Source organism: Argiope bruennichi, chromosome X1 (genome assembly GCF_947563725.1).
Source record: "Argiope bruennichi chromosome X1, qqArgBrue1.1, whole genome shotgun sequence".
In the NCBI taxonomy this organism is placed as follows: Eukaryota; Metazoa; Arthropoda; class Arachnida; order Araneae; family Araneidae; genus Argiope; species Argiope bruennichi.
This window is the reverse complement of record NC_079162.1, coordinates 26,141,825-26,161,003: the sequence shown is the minus strand read 5'-3', so window position 1 is coordinate 26,161,003 and position 19,179 is coordinate 26,141,825. Positions and strand designations below refer to the sequence as shown.

Here is a 19,179-nt window from a genome sequence, read left to right as displayed (position 1 = left end):
AAAGTTTCAAAGTAAAACAATGTGTATTGTGATTAAATGGCAGATAGATTTGTTACATTGGGGAAGTAAAATGTAAATATTATTATATTACATAACTGATACCATCCAATGTTCAGAGAAAAAAATTATATTAGCAGAGAGCGTGTACATGATACAAGGCAAAAACTCCGATTCTGTTTTTTATTCTTTTTGACTGGCAATATAAGAGTTTCTCAAGCAATGCCTTTTTCCATAAGTTCATACTTCCGAGGAAGAAAAAATCCCCAGCTCGTAGAAAATGCCAGACAAATAATGAGATTTTGTCCATACATTGTTGGCTCAGGGTAAAAAATTCGATCAGGTTTGCCATGACTTATCAAATGCAATCAAGCTTCATTGTCCTGCAAATGTGGAGATAGTCCCTGTTCCTCTCTTCACTTAAGTAAAAGCTTATGGATTCTATTTATTTGCGTCCCAATGAAAAGTGAAGAGAAGCGCTGTCAGGGAAGTTTACTTTGGTCATACAACACGTGTACGCTTGGAAGGGAGCACAAGTGCCCTTTTAAAAATTGAACTGTCAATTAAGAAGACAAATACGAGCACAAATAGAACATGACAATACGAAAGAATCGGTATTTCGCTTTTCCATTATGATTTTGTTCTTTGTTAAGCAGGCCTCTCCTCTCTCTCGCAGATAATTTCGTTCTTTTATTCTTCCAGTGAAAGAAGTTGTGTACAGAGAGATTCGAAATAAATGCGACTGGAAATTTTCACTTTTAATCCATTTTTTTCCCGCCCGCTGCAGTAATGGATTATTGAATGATGTGTGTCACTTTCGACTTCCGCAAAATTAAATGGCGCAATTAATCATCAGGATTAGGATATGAATAATGGATATTTCCATCAAAGATTTTAATTGAACGCTTCTCCCATCCGGATGAAAAAAGTCAGCTTTTCTTTAAGGTCTTTTAATTCCTTAGGCGCATTTTATTTTTGTTACTAGACTGAAATTTGAAATGAGAGAACAGTTTTCACTTTTTCTAGAGATTTCTTTTATTAAATGCGCTTGATGATTTTCATATCCCAGTTTTATCTTCATTAAAAAAAGAAACTTCAGAAAGTTAACATATGAAGATGAAATCTAAAATTTTGCTTTAAATGCTTATTTTATAATTAGGATTCATCATCATCAACAATAACAATTGCTTTTATATTCTCATTCTAATGTTGAATGAATAAAGAATACTTCATTAACTTTCATTAAGTTCTTTCAATATAGTTTTTATTTTATTAAAGCCTTTATTAGGCTGGTGTTGATATGCAACTTCAAATATTATGCAGTAGTAATGGTACTGGATGTTTGTCAAAGCGGACTTTATATCAATAGCGTGCTTATATGCTTAGTTTTCGTAAAAGTGTTTAAATTTCGTAATTGTTGCAAAGGATGCTCACAACCGTTCTACTCCATTTTATTTGCTGTAAGGATCAGATTTCCATGGGAAAAAATATATGTTGCCTATTGTAGATATTAAAGTTGTTACTGCAACCGTAGATATGAGAGGTGGACTATTGTTTTTCATTAAACGCACACCTACATACAAAATGTTATTCCATTTTTTCTAATATTATGGTCGTCAAACGTGATATGCTAATAAAATGCTTTTTATAATCATCTTATATATAAACAGCACGGCCATAGCAATATGATGGTTTGCATATTAATTCAAATATTAAAATTCAATGAAAATCTAATGAAATACATGTTAAAAAGAACTTCCAGTTTTCCTGTCTCAATTTTCAAGTTAAACTTTCGTTTACCATCCAAAAATATGTTTGGTGTTCCTGGTAATAGTGGCTAACAATACGTCTTTATATTTTGTTTATGCATTTCTCACATCACACCAATTTATTAGCAGTTTATAAAGTTCTTTCGTTTATTGAAAAGTAAAATAAAATTAATCGCTATCGGTATCTCTTATCAATTTATGTAATTTTTAACATTAAAACTGCAAATGAAACATGAGTTCCCTAAATGATATTTTTGTATTGACAATCAATCACTGTAATGTGAATAAACTTGTTCTTTCAAAACCATCTAATATTCAAATTTATTTTACTTTCAAATTAGTTTGGAAATCTCATGATGCATTAATAAACGTTTACTATACAAATTCACTTATACCTGTGAAGTTTGTCTGTAGTAAATATTATTTATTTTATGTTTTTTGAACTTTCATCCAATTAGCAAATTGCAGAGAATAGGCTAACATCCATTTTTTTAAATCTCAGTTTTAAAACAAAAACTCTCCATATTAGTTAAGAAATCTTCTGACACAAAAAAATAGACGACTACTATCCATATTCATTTGTACTTTTGTCCATATATTTTTTTGTCTGTTGCTATTATTATCTATTTTACTTTTTATGAACTTGCATTTAATTACTAAGCTGCAAAAAATAAGCCACCTTCCAACTTCCTTCTCTCATTTTTAAAACAAGAACTTGTGCTTTTAATGCAAAAAATGTTCCTGCTACCTTAATACTAATGGCTAAAAATGCGCCTAGGCCTGCAGCTCTGTATTATGTTTTGCTCCCCGAGTACATGAATAGCAGCGCCATGGAAATGTGGTGCTCTGCAAATTGAACGTGATCCGATAATCCGATGAAACGGGGCGCAGTAAGTATCCCGTGAGCATTCGCAGCTGTTGCAGCAGCCATGTCATGTGAAAATCCATCGCTTCAGCTGGAGATGGACTCCACTCTGACAAATAAAACAAGATCCAATTGTCATTTATTCCAGGTTCATTCCTAAATGTAAGTTTTGTTTATACAACCACTAAATTATATAAATGCCGTTCCCAATGGATTCTACGTGAAAACTTTTCCGATGTAACAGATGGAATCTGCTATTTTATTTCTAAGAGGAAATGAATTTTTCTAGAATATTACTGTATAATGTATTTTCTATTACTTCTAAGACTTTGAAGTTTGTTATTTGTATAATTCTTAGAATATTTAATGATAAGAACCTGAGAGATGATTCTCTGATTGAGTAATTGTATTAAATGATATTTAGAATTTGTTGGGATAAATATTGGATGTTATTTAATTAATTTGACTTTTAACATTTTTATTGGTTGATTTAAGATCTACCTACTAACAACTTTTACACTACTACAACGAGTAAAATTTGAATAAAAATAGAAATATAGAATTTATTATTAAAAAAAGGTTAATAAAATGAAACTTTGAAGGTTTTCCTGTTTATATATATATAACTAAGCTTACTAATGTAGTAAGCAAGTATTTTTTTAAATTTTAATATTCTAATATCCTTAATGTTTGGTTGCAATTTGTTGGCACTGGATTTTTATGGAAAAAAATTGTACCTAACTAAATTAACAACCAATAGTTATTTTTAAGAAAAACAATTCTATCAAAATTATAAAGGATGATGGCTTTAGGCATTTTAATCAAGCTTGGTATACGAATGCAAGTTTCTTTAAAATTACGATAAGTATAAAGATTTTCCTCTGTATTTCATTAAATTATATACATCTGATTGAAAGAACCTTTTTTTTTTGTTTGGAAGTTTTAAAAAGTTGTAATTGTTTAGATTCAAAATTTGAACTCTACTAAAGTGAGATGTATTCATATTGGATAGTCAAATGGCAAGATGTAAAAGATAATATTGTGATCTATTGAAGTATAAAATCATATAAGAAGAATACCGTTGATTATTTATAAATTAAAACTAATTAATTCACTAATTGGCTTGTACAAATCAATATAAATTTAAAAAATGTCAAAATAAGGGGGAAATATTAATCTTGTTAAAGCTGTTTCTGTCTTCTATCAATATGGTCTTCACCAAATTTCTGTTTTTTTAATGAAGCTGGCGATATGAAATTTCCAGAACAGCAATTGATATATTTAACTTCGTAATGTAATTAGTAAGATGAAATTTAATCTTCAAAACATTAAATTTTTGTTTACATAAAAAAGCAGTCAGTTGATGAGATTCGACTTGAAATCAAATAATACATTTTTTACAAGAAATGTACATAGTTTTGTGTTATTTAACATGTTTACAATACAATATCTTAATGGTTTTTTTAAAGTTCTTTAATTCTCTTTGTTATTTATTTACAGTTACGAAAATAATAAATTCATCGATAATATTCTGGCATATTAGGGTAGTTGCATTAGAATTCACTATTGCTTTTAGTTACTATCATGATTTAAAACTTAACTGAAGTCAATTCTATATGTTTGAAAATATTTGTAGAAACTCAGAAAATCAAGCGATATTTCTTAGAAACAAAGTTAAAATTCTGGTGGTTTTAATCTTTCTTATTCATTTTCATCCACAAATTTCTGTTATTTGTAATGACACTGAAAGATTAGCTGAACACGAAAATTCTAACCATTAATGCAAATAAATTGCCAAAAACACTGATGAGGCAGTAAAAAATGAAAGTAATTACTAGTTAAAATGTGAGCAGTGTTCCAATTGATTCCACACTCTTGGTTTCGACATTTACAAGCGAAGCAATATCTTAACTTAAATGATGATGCCACGCTATCATTACTAAGTTATCATCATTAGCAATAAGCCATTCCTTCATCTAACAGACAAATCAGAGTTCCGAATTCAGAGAAATTTATGCTAATGATTTCAGCGGAATCACAATACTGTCCTTGCTGGTTGCATATGATGGTTGGAATAAGATTAGAACATGCCTTTACTTGTGGATGCACTAATTGACTAAATAGTTTGTGTTGTAAGGGATGATCGGAACAAAAATTATGACTTTCCAACAAACGAAACATTGTTAAAGATGTAATATTAGTTCAGTTGCGCGTAAAAATGATTTAGCTTGATTTTATAGATAAGCTAACTAATAAATCAGAATGATAATAAACTCAGAGTGTTCATTGAACATAAATGTTATGAATAAACATAATTTTTCGAAAATTTATTTATAAATGTTTATTTTAAAGTAACTTATTTTTTCAAGTTTATTATTGATTTTTGACTTTACTAGAAGATAATATAGATTCTGCTCTTTGACCTGCTGTCATCAAAGAAAGTCTAGAGTCTAGTTCACGAAAGACACATGATATACAAGCGGATGTTTTAATTAAACTATGGACAACCAATAAATGTCAAAGAAAATTCATTTCTAAGTTAAATTTATAAAAAAAAATTAAAAAAATAACTAGATATATCAGGTTTTCAATAAATTCTGTCAGTTGCATATACTTAATAAAAGAAAAAAATATCTTCGTCTGCACTACCGAACGTTATAAGACCTTGCATTCCCTATTATCTTTTAGTAATTTTGATTATTTCTCGCCAAATGCACCTTATGCACCTACGAAAGTATGAAAAGGATGCGAAAATATGAATTTTACTTCTTATTAAGCTCATTTATGCCTTATTATTATGAAGCAATATAATATTAGGTGTTGTAATTCTCTAGTTTTATTCAGTACGTAAATTCAGATCTCCAACAGGTTTTATGGAAGTTTTAACATATATTGAATCGAGGGAAGCATTTAAGATAGTAAACTTTGAAGTTTTTGATTAATTTCAAAATAAATGTAATACAGCCACTAAAAGCAGAAAACAAAGACACTCTTAACATATATGAAAAATTTCCCTATATCTTTATTTGAAAGTGAACTTCAGATTTTTACGTATTATCAAATAAATTATTTATATCTTAATTTTCAATTTACATTCCTTATAAACATAACTGTATTTTAATAAATAAATCTGATGATTGCTTCAAAGGTGACGATAAATAAAACAAAATAATGCAAATCTTTAGTATATATAGTGTATTTGAATCTGTGGATTCCATTTCATCATTGAAAATTCATATGCTTAGAAGAATGGGAGGAGGGACAGATTCTTACAATAAATATTTTATCGATAAATTTATCAATAAATGAATCAATTATGAATCATTAATAAAAAATATAAAAATTTTTTATTGATGAATTCTGTGCGACTTCATCGTCACGCAGCAAACATAGTGCTTATACCGTGTCTTACCTTATTGTGTGACGTCAGCCCATTTTTCTCTGAAAAGGTGCGTATATTTAAAATAGTCTGGCTCATTTGGCGTATATTGCACGAGCATGCATTTACTTCATTACAGAAATTTTGAAAAATATTTAATTACATAGACTTTCTTGAAGTCAGAAAATAACATGAGCAAAGAAATTTGAATACAAAATCTAGACTTTAAAGAGAATGTTTCTTCCCATTCTAGGAATATGTATATGAAAGAATAAATCATACAAGAGAATATATTTTCACATTCAAAGACTTCATTTCACTTCGAAACTTTAGCTCCGTTTAGTATCTTTAGGGATTAAAACGAAAAGAATTTGAGGTGGCGGGTTTCTCCAATAACTTTTTTTTAAAAAGATTTAATTCAGTCAGTTTGTTGACAGAGTAAACAGTTTTAGATGAAAACTGAGTTACGTGCAGCCATCTTGCAAAGCGCGTCTTTTTATAGTTCGAGAAAGGAAATCAACATTTCTCTAATAAAAGCGGTGATCCTCTGTCTATTTTTATCAAATACGCTTCTGAAAACATTTATTTCTGAAACGTTATTTAAAGGAAACTAAAAAAAAATTGAATTTAATCCGTTCCTAAAATGAATCTTTATTTCAATGAAATTAATAATAAATTGAAAACTCAGTTTATTCCTAAAAATATTCTTTGATTTAAATTGAAGTCTTTTTTTAGTGAATCATCACTCTTAGCAAAGGAACATCTAAATTTTACAGCTTTTATTCTGCAATTTAAATTATTTTTGTGTAAAAAAAAATAAACAGGTCAGTGGCAACTCAAGTTGGCGATAGTAGTTTCAAATAATTACGTCACTTGTTTCCACGCACTATATCACTATATGAAATGCCTAAAAATTAAACTAATTTCATTTCAGTTATCGATTTTCGTTACAAATATTATTACTGTATAAAGCAAACTTTTGTTCTAATGTATTAATTAAATACGTGAGGATCACTTTGTTCGATTAATTGTAGATAGACATATATTTTATTTGTAGAAGAATATCGATTACTGATGAAATTCTATGGAAATATATTAATTATCTATTACCTTCATTGTTATACCTAAATGTATTTTTATGTATTAAGAATATTTGCACTCTTTCATTTACGTTAAATATTGAAAATGCATTTTTAAAATTATCAAATCCCTTTTTCCTTAAAGTTAATAAAGGAAATAGACAATTATTGTTGTAAAAGAGTTGTTGTGTATAACATCATTTGTCCTGCACATACAATTTTCAAAGCAAGACTCATTCGATAACACTGGTTAACATGGTTTTGATAAATGAATGGCTTATATATTTTTAACGTATACTTTATTTTAAAAATACCTCAACATTTTTCAATCACCCACACTTTTCATCCAATGATTTGTTTTTAGTATAGCATTTTTAAAATCAAGTCTTGTTCTCAAAGACAATTTATGTTTGTGACTCTATTTTAAACAGGATGGAGACAGTTTACAACTACAAAGGCATTCATTTATGCGCTTCTAAGAATTAAGACTGAGAAGAATAAATCATCACCATCATGTTGCGACATGGCGCCAGAGATCTGTCTGTTGCGCCAAAACAGTTTGAGTTTTCATCATAAACAGGACAAGTATTTTTCATACATTCTGCAATTACCATTTTATTCTGCTGTTTAATTTTTAAAGTGCAAGTCATTTGTGTTAGATGGTGATTAGATATATCAAGAAAATGAGAAGGCTTTTATTATGTACCTGGAAGCATTACCTTAGAAGATGAAAGACAGATTATGGTACTTTTCGTTAAAAATTGTTATGGCTCATTTTATAATATAAAGGCTCTGATATAAGTTCTTCCTCTCTATGATAAAGGTTAGAAAATGACACAGGGATCCTGATATATAAGCTTTTCCATTTAAAAGAAGTGCCTCGAGCCATGTGATAATCCATCAGAGTACTATTTTTGCATTATAAAAATTAAAATCATTAATGGTAAATCTAAATGCAAAGTTAATTACTCAAATCTGCCACTGTGAGACCTTTATTTAAAAGTGTAGAGTTGCCTATATGACATCCTCCTAAACAAAAGATGAGTAGTAAAACAAAAAGTAGAGGATGAATCAAAAGCTGCTCTGCAAGTTGAAATGAAGAGCAAAATGACCATACTTTGGAAAGAAATATTATTTAGAGTTAACTTTGTCTATTGTCACAGTATGATTTAAGTGACGTTGTGGATCTCCAAATACGATCTTCGATTAAAGATGGAAAATTCGAATATCTATACAGTGAAATAAAAAAAGTCAGCATGGAAAACACTGAGAAATGTTTTTAGAGATTTTTAAGCACCAATCTACCATGAGTTCGAGCTTTTATTGCTACAATGATACAAAGATAAGGTTTATAATATGTCCTTAAAGACACATCTGTGGAACTCTCACCTCCATTTCTTCTCGAAAATCTTCATTTTGCCATTCTGACAAGGAAAATATTTTCATCAATTTTACTATGGAAAAGAGGAACTTATGAAAATGAAAGAATTGCTGTTGGACATTGAAGAGGTACGCTATAAATGCCACATAGTCAATAAAATCAGAAGAATCTCAGACGTTTAAGACAAGTTTATTAGTATCATGCAATATGTATAATATAAATATTTCATTCACATTTAATATAAATGGCACAAAAAACTATGGGTGATTGAACCAAAACTCCCTCTTTAACTCGTAGAATTATTTTAAATTCAGTATGAAAAATTCCATTATAATCAGGTTTTTTTTTCTTGTGTACAAAAAAGATTAAATTTTGCACCCAAGGGATTACAGATGACGAAGTGTGTTTAATAACCGTAAAATTTCTTATTAATGTTAAAATGAAGATATTAATAAAACATTAATATTTTGTGATTGATTCTTTGATAATCTATAGATAGTAGTGTAAAGAAATTAAACACATTTGTTATAAAACTGTTCATAGAAATCATTATCGTAGGTGTTTAATGATGATGTACACAGCGAAGAAATACTGCTTGAAAAAGCGTTTAGAATCGATGATTGTAAATAATTAGTTCAACTGAAAGATAGTTCTTAAAATTAAGAATGAAGAGCTTACCAGACCAGCACAGCTCCTTGTACGACCAGTAAAACCAAGATTAACAGTAGATGGTGTCTTCTGGTCATCATGGAGCACTTGAGGCCAGCGGCCCCGGCCCGAGTTCATTCACACCTAGAAAAATTGAAAAATATGTATAAATGAACAGAAAATAACATATTTCATATTTATAATAAAAATTCAAATACATGTTGGCTGGAAAAATTCCAGAAAATATAATAAGATTCATTATATTTCTAGTTTAAAACCTATAATATTACAAATGCTGTAACAATTACTTATTTTTATTTCATCTATTTTTTAGAACTACTATGATACTAGAGGTTTATATCCTTTTCCTGGCCATTTGAAGTGATCACTAATCTTCCTGTAGATAGTTTCGCTCTCTTTGCATCACTACTGGTGTAGAAGTGCGTTTATTGTATATATTGTATAATGTACGTTATTGTATTGTATAATGTATTGTATACTGTACGTTTATTGTATAAGGTATGAAAAAGTAAATTAAACATTCACAAGGCCGAAATAATATCAAATCTTTTCTTCCAATGAATGGAAATGGGAAGAAACATTTATCCTGTTTCCACGACGAAATTCCCCTTTTCAGTGAATATTTGAAAAATTTTATAACTCTTAATAATATAAAGTTAATTTTATTTTGTGTTCTACGAAATTTTAAAATAAAAACGAGAATTTAAAAATAACATTAAAATTTTAAAGAAAATATGTAGTTGAATTCAACTTAATTATAACTAAAACAAATAATAAAATGTGACTATGGGTTAACATACACAAATCATAGAAATTATTTACAATAAAGATCTTATTTTTTAACTTAGCAAAGAAATGACTCTTTATTATACCTGCAAATGTTAAGTTTGTTTCCTATTAAATACAGAAAAAACTCCGTTCTTAATTAAGAATTGACAATAAAATTAGGGGAAATCAATTTATTACATAGTTACATCTCCGTTTACATTTCTTACCATAAGCATAATAATTATTTTATCTATCGTTATCAAATTCGGATAATTGTATTGGCTGAAGATAATTTACCTTTAAAAGAAGAGAAATATGTCAATACTCAGGAAGAACATATTCTTTAAGGAATTGAATTTATAAAATAAAATGATAATAACATAATTGTATGTAGTAACATAAAAATTATTTTGTAAAATGTCTTTAACGGCTTTTGAAGTAATAAGATGATTATCAAAATATTTGAGATAGAGATATTAAATGGAGCAATTTAATTAACAGATATGTCAAAGGAGCTCAAAAATTCTTAATATTATGAAATATTGTAATTTTTTTTTGATTTATCAAAAGAGTATCATGTAATTTTGTTATTTAGTTTATAATAAGGCCAAACGCTAAACACTTGCCTTTTAAATTACAAGGTAAGACATAATGTATCCAGGAATTTAAAAATAACAAATCGTAATCTAAGAAAATATTACAAAAAATATTTATTTAAAAAAACAACATTTCATTTGATTTTAGGTAAAGAATATGCATCTCTAAAATCAACGTAATTTGTATCATATAAAAAAAAAGTGAATCGAGATAAACTTGTGGAAATGAATCTATGTTAATATAAATTTTCAAAAAGATATTTAGTGGGTTAGTCTTGGCGCTACAGTCTGATTTTATTATTTTACGTTAATCGTCTTTTTGGATTTTAAAAGGATGCCAAAAAGATTAAAAAACAAGCAAGGATAAATAAATACATAAGTATTATCATTACCTTTACAGCAATAAAAACTAAAAATTTACATAACAGTTCTCTTGCTGTTTATTTCAACTAATCATTCACAAATTTATCGAAACTGTATCTCATAGTTAACTAACCTGCTATATGAAAATATGTGCTATATTTTAATCAAAATTTTTGTATGGAGATACTTTTCTGATTCTATCACCAAGAATAATATCAAGAAGACAAAAAATATAGTGATTCTTAAAACACTGCAACTTTCATGCCGTTATTATCTTTTGCAATCTCAAATAATTTACAATCCAAATATTCACATTGAAAAGACCAAACTTAATGCTCAATAATGCTATGAGCCTCTTTGGTTTCATCCGCAGAAACCATTTTCGAATATCATAAGGTTTAAGTCTTCTAAAACAACGATTTTTTTTTCATCAAAGGCACAATAATAAAGAAACAAAGCTCGTTTCTAAAACACATAAATTTTCAAAGCTTCAAATCTGTCAAACTAAGCCTTCATCCATTTCGTTTTTTCAGCAGTTCGTCTCGAATAGTTTGATAAGTAGCGCAGGTGTTATGAAACTCGCGGTTCGTTTCCGATCAAACAACGAAACGAGGTGTGTGTGTATATCTCAACCCATACATACCCTCACTATGTTAACATAATAATCAATAAGATATCGTTTCGCAGCGAAACATGAAACGATTTCATGAGGGGCATAAAAAAACAAACCAAAAACCGAACATCGACGGAACATTTGTTTTCAACATTTCTTCTTTATGGGCTTAAAAACTTACCCAAAAAATATACCAAAATAAATTGGAGAAAAAGTACGTAAAACATGAGGTAAAATAAAAAAAAAAATGAAAAATCCTTATGAACTATAATAAAAGCTCCAATAACTACACTATTTGTGATTTACGACAACCACTTGCAGAATGTTCTGGGCAAGAGAGAAAAAAATATGTTTTCCTAGTTTGGAAGGAGCGATCGAATGATCCATAGTCCTATTCACCATCTATCAGGCCTCGACTCCCCCACCCCCAGCTAGTTGCTTTACCGGGGGAGCTGCACAATAGATGGGTCCTGCTCCTGGAAAAAGAGTGAAGGAAAGAATGAACAGAGAAAAAGAAAAAGACCGCGTTAAGAAGTAGAAATATTTTTCAGAGGGAAGAACTGCACAAAGCGTAAACACGATCTGTAATTCCCTTGAAGATAAAAGAGAAACAGTTCTTTTTGCAGTGTCGGATGAAATAGACTACATAGAGAATGTATACACGTTTATCTATCTATCTGTAGCCATCTATACATTTATATTTCCATCTACATAGATAGATAGAGAGAAAAGAAAAAGAAGAGCATATGTAGGAGGAAAAATATCATTGTGGAGGAAATAGGAATATATGATGAAATGAGAGGTTTTTTTACGTTTTTTTTCTTTAATAAAGCACGAGTGAAATGAATGCTATAGTAATGAAAGGAGCAACAGAATTTAATAAGTATGGCAGAGTTAGTATAAATTAGCTTTCAAACAATTGGATGAACTGCATTCTGTTAATAATCAAAATTCATTCTCTAATTCCTTTTGAATAAAGAACTTCCTTTTGAATGAAGAATTTTTTTATTTATTTATTTTTTTCTATATAAAACTGCTAGTGAAAGGTGGTTGTGAAAGAGCGCAAGAATTTAATAAATATGAAATAATCCTTATAAGGTTGTTAACATATATGCATAAAGGATAATCTTTCCAAAATGTATATTTGCGTTCTTTTTGTCTGGAAAAATCCGATCATTCAGATTCATTGAATCTATGAAAACAATAGCGCGTTCATTTTCCTATACATAATCAGAACAATACATAGAATGAAAACAACTTTGCGGTGTTGAAGGAATTTGTGATAAAATTATTTTTTGCATGTATATTTATTAAGTTTTGGTGAGCTGAATGCAAATATATATATAAAAAAAATACTTGAGATAAGAATTCATATTGAGCTTTCGAAAGTCAGTATTAAACGCTTTTTAAACAGTTCAATAACACTTGAATAAAATATATTTTCTTTTAACTAAAAATGCAACTTTTGCCTTTTATCAGCGTGTAAAAGCACAATGTTTTACATTTTAATTTTGTGTTCATGAAAATAAGAATTTAATGTAACATTCATTGTTCATTATAGCATTGAAAATACAAATGAGCTTGAAATGATAAGCAAAAACTGATGACAATGCTTACACGTTTGCCTTCACTATTATCTAAATATTAAGACATTTTATTTCTGAACTTTTAAAAAAACGCACGATTCTATTAAAGTAAAATGGATTATATAATCTCAAAACATGCCAGAAACATAAACTAATTAAATTTTATGAAGATTTTGTAACGATTTAAATTCATGAGTTCTAACATTCTTAACCCTCTTTGTTGAGAAAAGTTTACTGTGATAATTTTAAAAAAATAACCTTGACTAATCTAATAATTAGGAGCAATTAAAAATGATTTGATTATTGTTATCTTATCACAAAGTGTACTATACTTTTAGAAAACTTCTAGATTATTTAAAATCATCTTTTGTTTAATTGGATCTATAGCTAAAATAAATTACAATTGTTAGATCATGAATGTATATGCAGTTTTTAAAATGTCATACCATACTTGGTAGGACTAAAGTGACCACTGCTGCGCAACCCAATTTGAAAAAGTATATTATGAGTAAAGACGTTTCATGTGATGGGTCAACTATTTTGAGGAGGATTGTTAAAAGACAATATTTGTATTCTGATTGCTTTCAAGCAAAAATCAAAAGAAAGTTCTGCAAAAATATTTGTAAAACAATGTAAGCCATCGAATGTCGCGCAACTAAGTTATTCCTCAAACATTTAAATGCTTATAAAAACAATCAGGGTTTTTGGCAATAATTACAGAAAATAATGAGAAACTATTTCTAAAATGTTTCGAGCCATCAAACAACAATAGCCAATTTGTTCTTCAGAAATTAAATGTTTAGAATATCAAGTATCCATAAAGCTTAAAAGAGCAGTTAAATTCTGGTAAAAAAGAAAATTTTGTAGTTTGACTCCAGCGAGCGAAATATTTTGATTGTTTCTGAGCATTTTTTCTTTCTTTCAGGCTGTTAACTGTTTTGTTATTGAAGCTATCCTTCCCAATTATGGAGAGAAAATTTTTATTTTCCAACCCGTATATCTTTTAATTAGGAAGCATAATTTTTACCTCGCTGTTGGAAAAGTTAATTTCTTTTCATTGAAAGAGGAAAAGAAAAGCGTGTTCTTTGCAATTTTTATTGCTTCACTGAGCTGCATTTGAAAGGAGGGTAATTAAAATATTTTAAAATGTTTAATTTCATTACTCTTATATCCCCTCCAAAAAAAGGAATATTTCAGACATAAAATCTTTAAAATAACAAAAACATTTAATAACTTTCTAAGAAGAAAATTATAGCAGTAGAAAATTATAAATAATTTGAAAGTTCTGATAATCTGCTCAAAATCTAATTGTTTTTTAAAGTGATAAATTGCTTTCAATGGATTTTATTATTTATACCTTAATAAGACAAGTTCTAAAAATGATAGGTATTATTCTGATTTCAATTAAGGTAATTCGATGTTTTTTTTAAAACAAAGTTATTTCAAGTAATTGTTTCTAATTTAAAGCAAATTAATTTGGCATTTTTGAAATTATTGGTAACGTATTCTTAATATTCTAGATGATTATATGATTTGATATTGAAAGCGAAAGATATGTCTCTGAAATTAAGGCATTATCTAGTTCTTTCACTTGTTTATTTATTATTCGGAAAAAGCTATTATATTTTATTTTCTGTTTTTAATAAAACATGCCTTTTGATTAGAGTAGGAATGAGTAGTAAAAAATAGATGTAGAAAAAATTATTACCGAGTGTATTCAGATTTCGTTTCTTTAATTCGAGTTGTATTAGTTCGTTTATTGTTGAAAGTTTTACAAATGCATTTAATGTAGAGAGAATATTTCAAATATGCGTACATGGCCTTTTTATTTGTGTCTAATTTCCCTTAAATAAAATAAAAATTATTAACTTTAGAACTTTAACCTTTTCTTTTCTTTTTTTTTTCCTTCGGCTTGATAGAATATCTACGAAGAATATTTTTCAGAGACTCAAATCTATCGAACTCAAATCTAGAAATTCTCAACAATATTCGAAGACTTCTGTTTCTTATTATTTATTTACATTGTCAGTATTTTAAGAAAAATTTACTGCTGAATTATATTTTAAGAAAATACATTTGGATTTTTAGATCCTTCAGCTTTATTTGTCTATTTCATGCACAAGACATTTAACATGCCTTAACCAACAAAGGAATTCAAATATTTTTTCTTCTTCAATGGAAGATTTTTTCATATTCCAATGAGTATGTATATTGTAAAGTGTTTCTAAGCCAGTAAATGGCAGTTTTGTTTTTGAAATAAAGCAAATAATATAACCAAAGTTAGTGCATAATTAAAAAAAAACGATTATTGATTTTTTTTTTTAGATTATTCCTTTTGTTTTTGGAAAAATGGATTTATTTATGGAATTTTTATATTTGTTCTGTAAATATATTCATAAAAGAATCATGCATTGTTTTTTAAATAAATAATAAATAATCAAGTTAATTATCAATTTAAAAACACTTTAATTATATTATTAATTAAATATTGTTATTTTAATATTTTTATTTATTAATTAAGTATTAATATTTTATTCCCTTCATTCATAAGTAGAGGGCTTACATTTTCCTTTCAAGTCAATAAGATTTTTTTGATCCTGATTCAGAAAATGTTGCATAATTTAATGATGGACTGAAAATCCTACTTATAATAACAAATTTCGTTAAAATTGATTAAGTAAATGAAGCATAAATCATTTAAATTCTCATTAAGCAAAAAGACAATGAAGAGATGTATAGTCATTTGTCATTACCGCAATTGGGATCGCGCCCAGCTGCTAAGGAAGTTCTGTTATAATTTACACTTAAAAAATTGCGTAACATACGGTTAGAAATCAATCCTCCACTCAATGCGAAATGTTTTAAAACTGGAAATAAGATCTTCTGTTTAGTCATTCAACGAAACAATACTCTGAAAAATTGATTAACATGCTTCATTAGCTTAACTATGAGCTTCCTTCCCAATTTTTCTGGCGAACAGAAGTACAAATACCTGTTAACAACGCAGTACTACTTCCTCCTCCACAGAAAAAGAATTGAAAACAGAAGGGGGAGGGAACAGCCAAGAAACAAGAGAAAATAGGAAGAAAAAAAAAAGAAGCAATGGCGAGTACCTCAACTGGAACTAATGATAGCACTTAGTGAACTGCTAAGCAACTTGGAACAATTGCAATGTGATACTGAACCTAATCGTTTTTCCCTAACTTCACATTTCATGTCCAAGAACGAGGGAAAATGACTTAGGATACTTTTCTAGTTTGCAGTCAATAGATTTCATCTTTTCTTTGCTATAAACTATTTATTATTGAAATTTAAATGTCTTATTATTCAATCACATTGTTCTTATGTTTTTCACAAATAAAAGCATTTCCTGATTACCACTGCTATTTTATAACAAAGATTCTTAAATGTATTGATGTGGCATAATATACATAATTCATTTAGAAAAGCTATATAATTATAAATCTATATATAAATTTAGTTTTATTATCGATAAATTAGAGAAAATATAAAAGACTGATAAAAACTTCTTCCAGACTTAATATTTCTTGGGCAATATCAGAATAATTGATTTTAACTATATATTTTTAGTATGTAGTCAATATATGTTATTTCCTTTTTTCTTTAAAATTTAAAATATTTTACTTAAAACACTGTGTTTTGTCTTAGTTTATCCATTTTGTTTATTACAAAGGATTACCATTTTTTTTTTTTAAATTAAAAGCCGTGGAAAATTTTTATTTGTTTCAGAACAAACAATCACAGAGTTCTCAGTGACAAAATGTATTCGATATTTCTCTAATATATGAGCATTAAAATGAATTAACATTCAAAGTCTACGAAGAAAAAGAATATGTGCGTAGAGAAAGATAATATGCTAAACGCTTGAAATAATTAAATTAATGTAGTTCTGTTAAACATTTTATAAAGTTAGTTACTGTTATTTCTGAAATAAAGATAATAATTTATATTTTAATGATGGAAAATAAATAAATTATTTAATACTTAACATTTTAATAATATCTAAAAATAAATACTGAATTTAACTATATTGGCATTATTTCTACAATAATTGTATGTATAAGACGGTGGAAAATTCCAAAAGACAAAGTCGCGAAAATTTTATTTATAGTTTTTATTTAACCGCTTTGAAAATGATTACTATAAATTTTGAAAAAAAGAAAAATAACTTCTCACGTTGTTCCAAGAAAATAGTTTCTTCAATTTCAAAATTTTCAAAGCTTATGTGTATAAGGAAGATATGTTTTAAATGTAAATCAAAGAATAAAATTTTGAAATAAAGAATGCATGAAAAACAAAACGAAACAAAATACTCTGAATAACTTTATATTTAAATATCGTTCATAATGTTGTGACCGAATTTAAACCATTTTCAACATTTAGTTTAATGAACTGTTTGCACAAACTATTTTAAACATTTTTTTTTTCAAAAATGCTCGCCTTTATTCCAGACTGCACGATAGAAATCAAAAGCAGATAATACTTATATGCTTGTTTCTTACTCCTAACGCTTTTAACACAAAAACCAGGAATAACCAAGAAATTCTCATAGAAAAGCCATAAATAACAATCTATTACTGAGAACTCATTATCGATGAGAATCGAATTCTACTGTCAAAAGTGAAAAATTGGCAATCTTCGAAAAGTAGAACCATAAAATGGCATGCATGCAAAGGCACTGTAGCAAGGATTAGTTGTAAAGTCTCATTAAAGGGAAGCAAATCAATTTACAGATAACACGGAAGACTTTTACTCCCCTGTTCTCTGGCACGAAGCTCAAATTAGAGCTGGATCTAATAAAGTAGCTAAACAACATTCGAGGACACTAAGAAACGCGGGGAAATCAATGAGCAAGGTTAATTAAGTCGTCTCCAATAAAGGGATTATATTTTATAGCATTTCTTTACTGAAGGGAACTCATCACATTTCATGGAATGATTCTTTGGGCTGCAAAATATAAAGGTTAATTCACTGCAATTCACTTAATTGCCATTAATATGGAAATAAACAGCAGCACAAAAAACTTTAAGATAATTGCCATTTCACTAGCTGAAAATGCTTAAGTATATTCATCACTGTTTTCATAGAATGATTCGCTTGATTGCAGAATGTAAAGATCGAAATTTATATATTATATAAATTATATAAATTTCTTATCAGCTTATAAGAGAATAAACAATAAAAACAATGAAGAATTTCAAAATAAGGGCTATTTTTCTGAATAGAAACTGCTTATGTAAGTGCTACATATGTAAGAGAAATTTATTTCTTTCATTGTCATTTCTGAGCTGATGAGATTCTTTTACAATTAAATAGAATGGTTACTTTGGTTTTAAAACTTAAAGATTATTTTTCTGCATCTTGTTTATGTTTCATTAATATCGATATAAAAAGTAAAAGAGCGAAAAAACCTTAAAATAGATGCCATCTCTATTAAAAAATGTTTTTATGTGTGTATTATAAATAATGCTATATTATTTACATTTAGTTATGGATGTGATCTTACGAAAACTCATAGAATTCTTCTTCCGATTAAGACATTTAAGAAATAATCTACATACAAATAATATATACTGCACATATATTGATAAACAGAATTATGATAATAGTTTCTATTACAGAACTGACATTTTAGAAAACAAGAAAATATTAAATAATTTTTTTGTTTCTTTATTTGGTCACTTTTGCAATATAATTATTTTAAAAATTTCATATTCAGTAGTAAATTATTTACTGATTTTTGCTTAATATATGAGGTTTAAAAAGCAATATCACTAAAAACTTTTTTTTAACTTTGGAATCAGTTTAGGAGAAACTTTTGATACTTTCAAAAATCAGCTGCATGTTTTATTCCCCTCTCATATTAACATTATTGAAAGTTACCATGCACTTTTATAAATTGCTTTATTTTCAAAACTTGATCTAGCGAAGCTAAACACATTTATAATCAGAAAAGCGAAGTAAAATTCATGAAAAGGAAAGATATATGGAGAGTTTCACTTTCAGAAATTATTCGAAGAAATTATTGTTCATTGTTCCAACGCAAATTGTTCACAGAATGACAGAAAAAAAAAACAAATTAAAACAAAATCC

The 19,179-nt window shown here is 27.9% G+C and overlaps 1 protein-coding gene across 3 annotated transcripts in view; it reads right to left on the bottom strand.

Moving 5' to 3' along the window:
• LOC129958965 (glutamate-gated chloride channel-like) overlaps positions 1 to 19,179 on the bottom strand; it is a 362,731-nt gene that overhangs the window by 173,134 nt on the left and 170,418 nt on the right. For all 3 annotated transcript variants that reach the window (XM_056071721.1, XM_056071723.1, XM_056071722.1), the window contains exon 4: positions 9,149 to 9,262. In XM_056071721.1, coding sequence (XP_055927696.1) covers positions 9,149 to 9,219 — 71 coding nt within the window. In that variant the 5' untranslated portion in view covers positions 9,220 to 9,262. The remainder of the gene's footprint in view (positions 1 to 9,148; positions 9,263 to 19,179) is intronic.